Source organism: Tamandua tetradactyla, chromosome 1, assembly GCF_023851605.1.
Source record: "Tamandua tetradactyla isolate mTamTet1 chromosome 1, mTamTet1.pri, whole genome shotgun sequence".
Classification (NCBI taxonomy): Eukaryota; Metazoa; Chordata; class Mammalia; order Pilosa; family Myrmecophagidae; genus Tamandua; species Tamandua tetradactyla.
In genome coordinates, this window is record NC_135327.1 from 156886268 (window position 1) to 156901836 (window position 15569).

The 15569-nt window shown below is 36.7% G+C and overlaps 1 protein-coding gene across 10 annotated transcripts in view; it reads left to right on the forward strand.

The window, feature by feature from the left end:
* ST7 (suppression of tumorigenicity 7) overlaps positions 1 to 15569 on the forward strand; it is a 377376-nt gene that overhangs the window by 309740 nt on the left and 52067 nt on the right. For all 10 annotated transcript variants that reach the window (XM_077115619.1, XM_077115687.1, XM_077115865.1 and 7 more), the window contains one exon: positions 12524 to 12638. In XM_077115619.1, the coding sequence (XP_076971734.1) occupies positions 12524 to 12638 (115 nt within the window). The remainder of the gene's footprint in view (positions 1 to 12523; positions 12639 to 15569) is intronic.

Consider the following 15569-nt stretch of genomic DNA (forward strand, 5'->3'; position numbering starts at 1 on the left):
TAAAAGAGGAAACATTTTGGAGAAAGTGGGAGATTCAGAGAGAGCAGAGAAGAAAAACAGAGCCACGAGAAAGCCACAACGGAGAACACTGCAGAACCAAGCAGCTGAGAGTCCACCAGCCAGCGACATTTGAAGATGGAGGAAAATGCTTCCCTGGGAGAAAGCTAGCAGATGACACCGTGTTCACCATGTGCCCTTCCAGCCAAGAGAGAAACACTGACTGTGTTTGCCTGTGCCTTTCCACTTGAGAGAGAAACCCTGAACTTCATTGGCTTTCTTCAATCAAGGTATCTTTACCTGGATGCCTTAGATTGGACATTTCTATAGACTTGCTTTAATTGGGACATTTTGTCAGCCTTAGAACTGTAAACTAGCAACTTATTGAATTCCCCTTTTTAAAAGCCTTTCCATTTCTGGGATGTTGCATTCTGGTAGCTAGCAAACTAGAACAACATAGAATCAACAGGATTTGATTATTGACAAATCCTGGTGGCTCCATCTTTAAAATATATTTAGTGTCCTACCACTTCTTACTGTGTCTACAGCCATCCTCTTGGTCTAAATCATATTGTCTCTCACTTAGATTATAATAATAGCCTTCTAACTGGTCTTTCTGCTTCTACGCTTGTCCCTTTACATCTTTCTCCACACAGCTAGCCATTTGAAATGTAAATTAGGTCATATTATTCGTTGGCTTAAAAGCTTCCAATGGTCTCCTATTTCAGAGTTTGAGCTCTGATCTGTGAGCACTACACAATCAAGCCCCATATCCTCTCTGTCTTCATTCCTTCCCTTTGTTCATTATGCTTCGGCCATAGTGACCCTCTTACTGTTTCTTGAGTATCTCAAATTCACACCCATCTCAGGACTTTGTACTTGCTGTAACCTTTCCCTAACATACTCCTCTCTCAGATACCCTGATGACTTGCTTCCTCACCTGCTTCATTCTGTGTTAAATTGTCACCTACTCCATCCTGCCTTCCCTAACATCTCTATTTAAAATTGTATCTGCCTGCCACGTCAATGCTTCCTAACTCCCTTTGTTTATTTTCCTCAGAACTTACCACCATCCGACAGTTCACATATTTTATTTATTTGCTTATTTTCTATCTCCCTTTACTAGGATATCACTTCTAGAGGGAAGGACATTTTTTATTTGTTTGCTACCGTTTCCAAGTAGAACAGTGTCTGGCACGTAGTAGCTGCTTAATAAATGTCTTAAAAATGTATAACTGAGTGATTGAAAGTGAAAGGAGAAGAATAGTATAATCAAGAAAAATCTAAGAGTACACAAGTTTTACTGAAGGGATGACTAGGAAAGGAACAGGGTTTAAGAGTAAAGTGGAGTTCTGTTTTGACAGTGTTAAGTTCGAGATTCCTGTTATACCTCCAAGTTGAGATATCAGGAAGATGATTAGATATGGATCTGGAACTCAGGAGTGAGAGGTTTGGAAGCTATCAAAATATATGTTGGCTCCCCTTATATGTAGATAGAAGAGAGAGAAGAGAAGGTGAGTCTCACAGCATCTGAGAGCTTCTGAGAAGATGCAGCTGGAGAGGAAGGAGGAAAATCGGGAGAAAGTAATTATCACAGAAGCTAAAAGAAGAAAGAATTTTGAGAATAGTGGGAATGGCCTGAGGAGTATAAGATCAGAAAACTCAAGGGATACAGGACACTGATGGTCTCAGTGAAATTAAAGATGTTTAGTGGAAATAAAGGTAACTGGAGAGTGGGACATTGTACTCAGAGCATTGCATATTTGAATTTTAGCTGGAATACATCTAAATGATGTCACAGTCTGGAGTTTGGCTGTGACCTTGGGTTGCTTGATTGCAGTGGAGGGATAACCTTTTTTTGAGAAAATAGAACCATTGGGAGACTAGGTTATTAGAAACTTGGGCTACTGATCTGTAATAGTTTATGGATATATTGGGGAATTTACATGTCATGAACTCAGGTTCCAAGAGGGCTCAGTCGGAAGACTGGGGAGGAAATAGAGCACTGAAGGGGAAAGTTATCACAGAGCATTGGAGAGAATGAATGTGAGGGGTTGGACTACTAACTTTCTGCCTGTTGTCATAAAAGAATCTTTCATAATAGTTGATTTTGAGCATCACTGTGTTGTGAGATGCTTGCCAGAGCAAGTATTTGTTAACTGTGCCCCAGATAACCAAATGAATTAATCTCTTGAATAGACCTATTTACCATTACCCATGTGAATGTGGAAGGGTGCTGCCAAATACAGTGATTGTGGTTTTGGCATTAGAAGTCCTTTCTGACAGTAATTATTGGCCGGCATGTTTAGCTCTTTGAGGCCATTCCTGGAACAGGAGAGCAGTGACATGTCATCACAGAGGGAAGGATGCTTATCATCCTGTTTTCTGTGGGCTGGCTTCCAGGCCTTTGGAAATACGCATCAGATTGTTTAGATTTGTTCATTTCAGAGCTAGGGCACAGCCCTGTTTGAAGCTCATTAAGATAAGAAAACAAGTGCTTTTCTTTTAAGCTGATTAAGGTGAGAAAGTGAGTATTTTACTCAATATTACCTGTCAGTTTTGGGGAGGGAACAAATCAGTCTTTCTCCAAGACAATGTAAAAGCTGTTCTCCCAAAACCTCACCTTTGGGGATCTTGAAACTGCAGTTTATCATAGAGTGTACAGTGGGGTTATATATATAATAATTCATTAATATATATTATGTATTATATAATATAATTATAGATATGTATAACTAAAAGGTGGTGGTACTAGATTCTTGATTTTTGGAAAAGAAGGTTTCTGAGTATCTTGAAGTGGGGTAAAAAAAATTGTCACTGAAGAGGGAAGAGGTTGAGAAAGAGAATCTTTGAAGATTTCTCAGCTCTAGCCAGGTTTTGCTTGTTTTACCTTCAACTGACTGAAGAACAAATGAACAAATAGAAGAAGTTTTATATTGAAAATAATTTTGTTAGGATATGTTATTATATAACATCATATAACATCACATAAAGGAAAATGGATTAAAGGAATGGAAAGACAAGTGACAGAATGATAAAAAATATTTGCAAAATGTGTATCTGGCACAGGATTTGTATCCAAAATGTTTGAAGAACTCTTAAAACTCAGTAATTGGAAAACAAATGACCCAGTTAAAAAATTGGCAAATCAAGTGATACCTCACCGAAGAAGATATACAGATGTCAAATAAGCATATGAAAAGATGCTTACACCATACATCATTAGGGAGTTGCAAATTCAAACAATAACAAGATGCTACTACACCTCTATTAGAAGAGCTAAAATAACAAAACACCTAAACCCCCAAATGCTAGCAGAATATAGAGCTACAGGAACTCTCATTCATTGCTGGTGGGAATGCAAAATGATACAGCCACTTTGAAAGACAGTTTGCCACTTTCAGCAGTCATGCTCCTTGAGGTCTTTACCGAAAGAAATTGAAAATGCATGTCTTCACAAAAACCTGCGCACAAATGTTTAGAGCATCTTTTTATGCATAAATCCTAAAATTTGGAAGTAACCAAGATGCTCTTCAGTAAATGAACAGATAAGCAAATGGTGGAATATCCTTACAATGAGCTAGCAAGCAACAAAAAGACATGGAAGAACTTTAAATGCGTGTGGCTAAGAGAAGGAAATCACTCTGACTGAAAAGACTACATACTATATGATTCCAACCAAATGGCATTCTGGAAAAGGTAAAACCATGGTGATAGTCAAGAATATCTCTGGTTGCCATAGGTTTGGGATAGGATGGGAGAGAAATAGATAGGTGGGGCACTGGATATTTTTAGGATATTATGCATTTATCAAAACAATCTGTACAATACAAAGAGTGAATCCTAATGTAACCTGTGGACTTCAGTTACTAATAATATAGCAATGTTGGTTCATCATAACAAATTATAACATACTAATGTAATATGTTAATAATAGAGGAAACTTTTTGGTGGAGGGTAATATGGATCTTTATACTGTCTGAGTTTTTTTCTGTAAACCTAAACTATTCTAAAAATAAAGTTTATTGGTAAAAATAAATATAAAAACACAAAACTTATCATCTTCACTAGAAATACTTTTTAAATTTCCTCTCTGGAATAATTTTGACTGGAAAATTAGATTATTACTTAGATGGCCTTCTGGTTCTTTGAGGTTTTGGGAAATAAAAAACAGTCATTGGTCAATCACGGTGATGCCTACAACTGTTACTTCTTTCTTCAGCTCTCAGTGATGGATGCATTTACACAATGTAACCAGTTTGTGTACTAGTTAACTGGTGATTTAATTAATGGTCTGTGCAGATCATGTATTCATATTCCATAGATTCAACTTAACATCTTTCTTTAGATTAGCTCTGAAAATAACATTTTCCTATATGTTAAAACCTCTCAAGATTGCATTTTTAGTGGTCTCTGTAAATGGAGCTCTTTATGTGCCTCTGAGGACTTTGATAAACAATTCATTCTTTTCTTTCATAGCTCTTAATGTCAGTAAAAATCACTGACAAAATAATAAATGAAATATGGAGTATCTTTTGACTTTATCTGAAACTGTAATTAAATAATGTCAGACATGCAGCTATAACAAACTAGTGTCTGCTGTTCGAATATAATACAGGCCAAATTCTATAAACTTCAATTAAGCCAAGCTTGCATTGACCTCAGTAGGAATCTGGCTGAGTATCTTTTTTAATTACCTTTGCCTTAAAATATGTAAGAATTTTCACTTATTTTTTTTTCACTTAAGAAACAATACATGAATGGCTAAACTAATAAAATGTTTAAATAGAAACAAATCAAACTTGAAGGGTTTAAACTGTTGTTTTCATACTGTAAGTCAGCTGAGAAAAAGCATACAGTCTGTAGTTCTAAACTGTGTCCATAAAAGCAGTTCAAATCCAGTGACTTAAATGCCTTTTTCCACCCCAACCCCCCATTTTAGCTCATAAATGTTAACCTCAGAAGTGCCTCACATACTTCCATTGAAATAAACTTGAACTGACATAGCCAGATGATGTAAAATTGAAACTGAAATTCTATCCTTGGCCCATCCCATGTTCTTCCCCATAGGTATTAAAGGAATCATAGGAGAGTTAATGTTTTCATTCTACATGAACTGCAATATTTGGGCAAAACAGGGTATATAAATTTCTTGCTGCCAGGAGAAAGCAATTACCAGCATAGAGAAGATAGCTGGCAATAAATAAACTATGCTAGATAGTGATTAAGTTTAAAGATTTATTTAGAATGACTTAGCTTATAGAAAACAGGCCTTTTTATTTATGATATGCCTTCGTTCAAGTTTGATATGGAAACCCTGGTCTTTTTTTAATAGGTAGACCAATTATGTCAAGCCAATTTTGTAAATTATTTTAAAATAAATAAATAAATTGGGATATGCCATACTATGCAATTAAAAACAAAGGAAACTAGTTGTATGTAGCAAAGCAAACAAATAGCACTTTGAAAATTCAGTCTATCTGTGTTGACATTTTATAAGGATAATGGCTACCATTTATCAAGCCCTCCTCCCGTATTGTGTCAGAACACATGCTCTCTGAGCTAGGTGTTACTGCTGTTTTACAGATTAGAAAAATGAGCTTGATGGTGCTAAGAAACTCCACTGTCCTTGAATGTGAACCTAGAGCTATCTGATTACAAAGGTGGAATGTGCTACCTCTCCCATGATGAACCCTCGCTAGCAGCCCACTGCTATGCCCAATTTCTTCCCTTTTATTTAGAAAACAGTATGCTATGGGAGTTATTGATGTGGTTCTGGAGAGGACACAAGAAGGAATTTTATGCAGAAGAGTTCTTTTATTAAGTAATCTTATCTAACCCTGTTAAGCATTAGGCAGAGAAGGATCTTATCTTATAGCCTGCTTACCTCTGAGGCTTTCTTCAGGTTGAAACAATAATTCTTACACATTCTCAAACCTTGACTGTGAACCAACTCACTGGAATTCATATGAAGAAGAATTAAGAAGTGAGTCTAGAAGTTGTGGTTTATCTAAGAGTCATAATTATTATCCTGATACCAAATGCAATGTACTAAGATCTATTAGATTAAATTCTGTTTTTAAGGAAATGCTCTAAATGTTTAGTTAGACCCAGGTTTTTTTTGTTGTTGTTGCTGTTAGATGATAGCAAAACTTTAAGGACTTAGAGTCAGCATCCCAATGGGAATAAATAACTTTGCCTCAAAAGGCATTTAGAAAATAGGAAAACAAATTAAGGTCTAACTGATGAAAATTGACTTCTTTACGACTTGATGAATTACAAATGAAAAAGTACATCTACTGAACTTCCTACTTTTGAGGATGAAACATTAAAAATACAAGAATAAACTATGGACTAGAGTTAATAATATTATTATTATAATATTGTTTCATCAATTGTAACAAAGCTACCATACTAATGCAAAGTGTCAAGAATAGGGAAAACTGTGGGGGTGGATATATGGGAACTCTGTACTTTCTGCATGATTTTTCTATAAACCTACCACTGTACTAATAAAAATTAAATAAAAAGCTCAGCTTTTAAATGACCATAGCCCCTGTACAAATAATTAATAAGCAATAACAAATAGTAATAAATTAATATTAATTAGTTTTGTCATTTTTGTTCTTTTTTATAAAGAAATAAAACAATATTCATCTCTCCTGAGGCAGCGGTGAATTTTCTTTTTCAGCTTGTTCTTATACATTTCCATAATATATACTCATAATGCTATGTAATATTGTTGTATATGTAGTTTTTAATTTAATTAAATGCTATAATATATTGTAAATCACTCTACGTTACAGTTCTGCACTTTAAAAATTACTTGATATTTGCCCATGTTAAGGTAGATTAAGTTCTAGTTCTTTCCTTTACCTGCAGAATATAATTTTACCATGTGAATGTACCCATTTTATCTGTTCATTCCACTGTTTATGACTTTGTTTCCTCCTGCTGCAATGAATATCCCAATGTGTGACTCCTCAGAGAATGAGTGAGAGTGTCTCTAGGGAACATAACAGGAAGAGGAAGTGCTAGGCTGTCAGGTAGGCCTTTCTCCCTTTTACTAGATTCTGCCAAATCAGCTGGGTTTAAGAAATGTTATGTTTTTTAAATGTAATATCACAATGTAATTCTTTTGATGAAGATCTTTTATTAAGTTAGTTTTAAAATTTATTCCTATTAACCCGGGGTCAGCAAACAATAGCCTGCAGGCCAAATCTGGTTCACTGGCTGTTCTTGTAAATCAGATTTTATTGGAACACAGCCTTCCTCACTCACTTACATATTGTCCATGACCACTTTCCTGCTACAACAGCAGAGCTGAATAGTTGTAACAGATACTTTGTGGTTTGCAAAGGCCAAATAATTTACTCTCCATCCCTTTACAGAAAAATTTTCTGACCCATGAATTAATAGTGTTATTATTCCATTTAATTATTTTTGTTTTGCTTTCTAAATTACATAATATTCAGCCACATAAATAAGATGATTTCAGAATATGATAGAAGCAGTGCAGAGATAGGGATGTGAGAGAGTGATTGGGATAGGATGGGAGGTGACCTTAGGTAAGGTGGCAGTGAGAGTCTGAAAGGTTGCAATATGATCTGAGACCCAGTAGATGAGGAAACCCAGGCTCAGAGATGTTATGTAATTTGCCCAAAATCACAACAGGAGACAGAGGTGGGATTTAAATTTAGCAATAATGCTAAATATAGGACTTTTTCCTCTGTAATACAGCTGCCCCTTATACTCATATAAACACAATACAAAGCAAATATGTAAGGTCTGTAGCAGAATCATAAGCAAAAGGGTTTAATTCTCCTGGATTTGGCAGCCCAGAGACTGGGGTTTGAAATTTGGAATCAGTTCTGATGACTGGGTCTGAATCATAGTCCTGGCACTAATCTTGGCTGAATGGCTTAAATTTGTAGCTTTCTTTGTTTTTTTGGTGGGGCCGGGTGGGAGAGAGTGCGCCTGTAAACTGAGGAGGGTGTTTGGATGACCTCCATGGGCCCTTTTGGCTCTCACTTTGTATGAGGCTGTGACTTTAGGAGGTGGCATTTGATCTGCACTTTGGAGGGTGGGGTGATTTTGACAGGCTGCCTTATAAATTAGGGGGAAAGGTATTCCAGGTGGTGGAAACAGTTTGAGCAAAAACTCAGTGGCTAGAAATTGTAGAAAGAATTCTGGGAATGGTGTATGTAGTCTGGTCTGACAAGTTAGAGTTTAATCCTGTAGAAGACAAAGAGCTGGAAGAGGAGTCTGGCACTGAGCTTGGGGAGGGCCTTAAAGTCATATTTAGGAGTTGAGAATTTTTTTCTATAACTGCAGAATTTTAAAGGTCCTTGGTCCTTTCTTTAGAGTCTCCAGTCCACTGACTGGCCTTTGTCTATATGAACAGTTCCAGTGATGGAATCCTCTCTAGACCATCTGTTCATTTTCAGACAGCTCTAAGTGTAAGAAAATTCTTTGTTCCATTGAATAAAAGTATACTTATATACAGCGTATACTCTATATACATATATATACCTTTAGTGAGGTGTAGATAATGAAAGTCTTTGAAAGATTTTAAATGGTAGAGTAATACGTTCAAGAGTTTGAAGTAGGCCTGCACTGCACACATATAACATATGCCACAAAGCAATAGAACTTTAAAAAGCCTTTAGACGAACCTTTCATCAAATATATATCACCTGTGATGGGTCAGGCACTGACTGAGAATACAGCAATAAGGCCGATGTCCTGCCCTCACTCTTTTCTCAGGCTCATGGAGAGGGTGGACTGTAGATCACTATGACAAAGATGCTGTGAATTCAGGGCAGGAGCACTTAACCTGCCAGTTGGAGTGTACGAGGTAGGCGGTCAGGAGTCAGGGTGCAGGCAAAGATTCCTGGGAGGGTGAGAGCTGGCCAAATTGTTCAAGGAGACAGAAAGAAGAACATTCCAGGAAGTGGGGAGCAGCATTGATGAAAGTCCTGGAGATGTGCGTGAATGGGACCTGTTTAAGGAACTGAAAGCTGTGCTATGGCTGGAACATGGTATGTGTGTAGTGACATGGCTAGAAATGAAGCTGATACAGTAGACTGGGACCGTGGTCATGAGGGGCTGTGTTTGCCATGCTAAAGATTTGGGATTATGTTCTGAATTTGATGAGAAGCCAGTATTTTAAAAGACAGTGTTTTCCTTGTTTATGAAAGTTGTATATACGTCTTTAAAAATATTAGAACATATAGAAAATATGAAGGAAGAAACAAAAATCATCTGTAATCTCACCAATCAGAAATAACCTCTATTAAAACAGTTTGGTATGTTTCTAACCAAATGTGTTTCTATGCATAGATGCATAAGAAAAGTATGATCTTATTGCAATATAGTTTCTATCCTGCGTTTTCTTGTTATGTGTCAGCTTTTCCCAGTCCTTGCTATTAAATATTCTCTGAGAACTTAACTTCTGATAACTACATATAATAGCCCAAAAGATGACTATACCTTATACTTAAATGTCTCATAGTGAGTTAAATTTTAAATTGCTTACATTTTTCACTGTTAAAAATAATGCTGTGATAAACAGCTTTGTTTGAAAATTTGTATTCACATCTGACTGTTTCCTTGGGATAGGTCCAGCCGTGTCAGTGGTTGCCTTTTAAGCAGGGTGTGATGGAATCAAAGTGTATACATTTGAAAAACCATCATGACAGCAGTGTGAAGGATGGATTGGAAAGAGGTGATTCAGAGGCGAACAGATGAATGAGGGTGCTATCTGAGCAATTTAGGCAAAATATGAGACATAAACTAAGCTATTGGCAAGATCAGAGAAAAAGAGAGATGGCAATGATTCTTAAGGTTTTTGTTTGTGTCACAAGCCTTTCTGTGAATTTGATGAAAGCTATAGATGTTTTTAAAATATTAATTGAGGGGTTTCAAGGACCTCTAGAGTAGCTATATTAATAGGATGAAGGAGGTATCCAGGTTGGATGACTGAAGGGTTAATGGTACTGTTCCCCAAGGGAAACAGATTTGAAGGAATTGGCTTGGGGAGCGAGACTTTATGAGCTCAGTCTTTGATGTGTCACCTTAAAGGACATCCAGGTAAAGCTATCAGGAAAATAGTTTAAATGGATCTCATAGCTTAGGAGAGAGGTCAGAACATGATATTCAGATATGGAAGCAGTCCCACAGAGATGGTGGTTCTGAAACCCTGTACATGAAAGTAGTCTCAGAGTTCAGGGTGTTGATGAGACAAGCACTTGGGATATAACCTGAGTATAACTTACTCTGAAGTAGCAGACAAAGGAGAGGCCAGAGAAGGGGCTAAGAGATATAGGTATGAAGAAACCCAGAAAAGAATGTTGTTGAGGAAGCCAAGAGAGGCCAGAGTTTCAGAGAAAAAGTTATCAAGCTGTCATTCGATGAAGAGACCGGGCAAGAAAAGGACTGGAGGGTATCCATGGGAGCTATTTAAGTCACCCGTTAACATGGAATGAGCAGATTCGTAGACATGATGGGGCTGGAAGCCCGATTATAGCAGTGTGGTGAGAAATAAACAGAGCTGAGGGAGAAGAGTGTTTGTAGGCTTTTTTCTAAGCTTTTTTTTTTTTTTTTTTTACCCTTGTGGAGGGCTAGAGAGGGCAAGGGAATAGCTAGGATGGGGTTTGTGTTTTTCCTTCTTGTTTATACTACAGTTAGGAAGGCTAGATTTCCCAATTGTCATATGACTTTGATTGCCCCTCCAGCATTTGTTGTTTAGAATACTTTTCATTGGTGATTCTTTTTGGACCTTATATCCTTTGTCCAAGCTTCCAATGAAAGTCCTGTTGTTCAGATTCTCTTTAAACAAGCTAAGGCCTCCATATTTGCTCATGTAGTCTCACTAGGTTTTAATAAGACTCCTTTCTCTGTTTTTTTTTTTTTAAATGCCCCGGAGAACAGCTCCCGGGAGCACTGTTTTTTTTTTATTATTATTATTATTATTATTTTTTAACATGGGCAGGCACTGGGAATCGAACCTGGGTCCTCTGGCATGGCAGGCAAGCGTCCTTGCCTGCTGAGCCTCCGTGGCCCACCCCTTTCTCTGTTTTTAAGCTTCAGCACACTAATATTTATAATTATAGTTTTAAATGACAAAATAGGATTTGTACTTGAAATTTGACCATTACTGAACGATTGGTGGGAAATGATAAATATTTAAATGGTGCAGTTTAGAGAATGTCTTTATTGTGATGCCAAATGCTGAATGACAGAGAGCTTTAATTCTAACAAGCCCTAATTAGACAGACAGGAAAAAAAAAATCAAACGGTGATGTCAGCCAGAATCAAAGTGAACCAGACAGAACAAGAAATATGCTTATTGATTACAGAACATCAGCAATGTGTGATATTCTTATTCACTTCCTTTATTAACAATGGAAATAGTGCAGACTATACCTAGGGATGCAGACAGTGGTTTTATTAAAAACATAACCATTTTGATAGGTATTTTTTTGTTGTTGTTAATTTAGTACTGCAAAAAATTATTTTTAAAAATATGCTAAATGTTTCTTGGATTTAAAAATTAGGAGAATATGGTGAAGTGGATAGTCAATGCATTGAATCTGCTAGTATCTTGCTAACAGTAAATTAGCCTACTTTTGAATATTATTTTTCTTAGCAAAAGTGTTTTGAAGATATTAACACCAAACAAGAGTTATTACTTCCAAAGGTCATTATGCTGTCATTGGTAGAATGACTATATATAAACTAAAGCTAATAGAAAACAGTTATCCACATAGGAGATTTTATATGTTAATATAGGTATATATATGTGTGTATGTGTGTACATATCTTGCTTGATATTTTGCTTTATAAAGCATGTGGTAATCTTTCTCTTACAAGATGAGGTTTTACTCTAAAATTATAGTTCCTGTCTTCTTTCTCTTGCTTTTAAGTGAAGTTAAATATTATATTATATTATATATTTAACATTTACCACTTTTACTACCTGCCAGCCCTGAGCATCCCCTACAAGTTTTCTCTCAACTCATATCACCTTCTAGCTACTTTGATATTTTTCTCCTTAAAGTCACCAGGGTGCTCAAAAGAGTAGTGCCCACATGGCTTGTCCTTGCGCTTTCTGGCTCCCATCCAAAATGTTCTTGACAAGATTTAACCTAACTGTTAAAGCCTGTAGAATATTTTTCAACCTTCATCTTATTTGGCCTCTTTATGGTATTTTAACATTATTGAGGACTACCCCTAAGCATCTTCTTCACCTTTTATGAAGACCCCCTCTCTTTTGGGTTTTTCCCACCTTAGGTTTTTACAAAGCCAAAGTTATCATTTTTCAAAACTAACACAACAGGGAAAAAAATGAGCTTTATAAAATGATGATATTTGATGTGAATGCTTATAATTCAGTATTATCTGTACTTTAACATTTGTATTGTATTTTTATATTATGATATAAATATATTATAACTCAGTATTAACCATACTTTAAAAAATAAAAAAAAACATATCAATTATTCTTTGTTTCCTTCTTTCCTAGTTAATGAAGGAGTTCCCTCTCCTGAGCATGTTCAATATCCACGAAAACCTTTTAGAAGCCCTCCTGGAACTGCAAGCATATGCTGATGTTCAAGCAGTGTTAGCCAAGTACGATGGTGAGTCTTTAGGTATTTTTATTCACTTAAGTATTCTTTTCTTCTTAGTGTATTTCCATGATCAGATTTGATGAGTTATTTCAAAAAACACAGCACCTTAATAACTGTCCTCTTAGAGAAGTTTCACTAACAGTTTTATGATGCTGTTTTATAGATTCTTAGAATTCCGTGGTTTAATAGGGGTCAGAAATGTTGCATAGCCTGTGCCGTATTCCTCCTCTTCCCTCCCAACACGTTCTCTCTGCACTATACCTATCAGGCGGTTATGCAAACTTTACTTTATTACCTCTGTACTCAGGACCACTTGTAACCTCTGCAGGCAGCACACACCCTATTGGGTCAGCGCTGACTGTTAGAGCTTTTGTTATGATCCCAAATCTGTTTACTTGTGACCATTATCTTTTGGTCATGTTGGTCCTTTTGAGCAACACAGAACAACAAGAAAACCTTGCACACATGAGAGCCCAGTAAATCTTTGAATATAAGATTCAGTTCCCTTCACCCCATGCCTTCTTATCAGCAGAATACCCCTACCTCACAGCGAGTTTTGGAGCCCCTTTGCTGTCTAGTTCCTTGCACAGGTGCATATTCGATTTCACCTGTTTTTAATAAACCAGAAAAATGAGCCAGTACATCCTAGATACTTGGGAACTCTTCTGCTGACATTGCTTTTATTTGTGAATTCATTATTTGATTAATTGTATAAATATTAACTACATAATTATCTGCCATGAGTTAGCTACTAGAATCTCTGAAGAACTTCATACCATTCTGCCTTAGTTCAGTAACACTGTCCCCAAAATAAACAAGTTTGCTTGTAAAGTGGATGTTAGGGACTAATTAACTTATATTACACAATCATTGTTTGCTTTATAAAATATTGCATTCTTTCGTTAGTACGCTTCTTTAGTGCATTTAAAGAATAATTCAGTTCACGGATTTCCAGAAATTCATTAAACACGTAGAGCAAATTATATCATTTATAAAGAATCTCTAAAGTGAGTTGTTGTTACCTATTAAAGTTAGGGGGATTGAAGTACTATGAGGCTGTTTTTGTTTTTGTTTTGTTTTTAATTCTTGTTCAAATTGATGGAAACTAAGTTCTCACCAGAGATGGCATTGCCTTCCCTCTGTATATACATGAGCACCCTATGTACCAAGATATAGGCTACCTGGTATGGAGCTGCTTTTAGAAAGATAGGAAAGTATTTGTGGTCACATTGAAGTAAATAAAATAAAAACTAGCCTTTGCATCAGCTCACTTTTATTCTCTGTTTATACACTTGAAACTATTCAGCTGGCCTTAGGCCATGAGGCTGCTTTGTAGCAAAACTGTTCATACACTGCGATTGTTTTTTTTACCAAAGAAACCTATCTCTGTGCACATGGGTTAAGGTGGTTCTGCATTTTTCCAAATTCCACCCTGTAGCCATCAATACAATAGCAATTCCGCAGTGCTAACCTGTACTCAATCTGATATACAGACTTAAGAAATAAAGGTATAACCAATAGCATTTGGAATCACACATCTCATAAGGCTCCTTTTATGGAGATCTCAGTTCATTACAGAAATCAGCTTTGTGTTGTAGGACTGACTGTAATATAAAGCAGTGAACTCATTTGGAGCTTTCCATCATCTCTGTCTATCCCACTTCATGGCCTTTGCTGATTTATTAGATTCTGATAACACATGTTTGCGTTATTTGTTAAAACAGCCCATCCCACTCTCCACTGAAACTTGGCTTGCACTTTGACAAATTCCTTTGTTGCAAATGGACAAACTCATCATACCAAGGCTCTTGTGTTAAGCTTTGTTTATGTTGTGTACCTGGCAACAGAGATGATGTTCTTATTCATTATTCATGGAAAAAGAGCCTCATTAGTATCAGGGCACATACTGTTGCTGAGATGCCTTATTATGGGGTTTGAGTTCAGCAGTTGTCAATAGAATGCAGATGACCTAACCCTGACTGAATTCTGAAGGGAATTTTGGTGCTGACTTGGCAAAGGCCTGTATCCTTACAGTAGAAAGAAATATAATGAAGTGGCTGCTGAAATTACTGTGCTTGAGGGCAGAGCTGCAACCACTCAAAATTGTGAAAAACATGCCAATTATTCCTCACCCCACACCATGAAATGGGTTTTTTCAAGTTCAACCCTGCTGCTTTTCCTAGAATCTGAAGGACCTCTTCAGAGCTGCTGACCACTTACCTAGCCCTTTGTGAGGCAGTGGGTACTTTAGAGAATTCAGAGTATGAAGAGCTCTTAGGCTTGCTCTGGTCTTTACCCTGGTTTAGATGTCATCATTCTAATCTGTGAGATGCTGGAGGCAACGTTTTAATCTCACCATTCCTCTCCATTGAGCCACACCCAAAGCTCTTGATAGGCTTGTACATTAGCTTTGCAAATTGGAATGCTCTGGTTGGGTAGCTGTGTCTTGGATGATTATGGGTACAACAATCCTTCTTTATTACATTTACTAGGTAGCTGGACTTGTTAGGTAGTATGTTGAGAAATGGCACATTGAGACTAGTGTTGCTTTCCTTGACCTTTGCACGAAGGATTTAGAAAATAGCAAAGCACAGGAGATAAAAAAAGGAAAGAACATGCTCTGAGGAAAGGAGAAATACAAAATGTATTCTCCTTGCCTAATCCTTCTTCTTCACCCTTTTTAGTTTTTGCATTGCATTTTAAAATTGAATCAGCAATGACATTCACAACTCCTTTTACAGTGAAGCCCTTTGGAAACTCTGGGTCCCTACTAGGATTACAGGTAATTGGCCAAACCTCCTTGTAATCTGCAGTCTAATTTTGATTTTGCCCTTGAGATAATTTCTTACATTTTTATTATTCTAGCCCTTAATGTGAAATGCTGCCTTGCAATCTTAGTAGTTATCATACTCTCCTATTTTCGTTTTGTTGGCCAACATT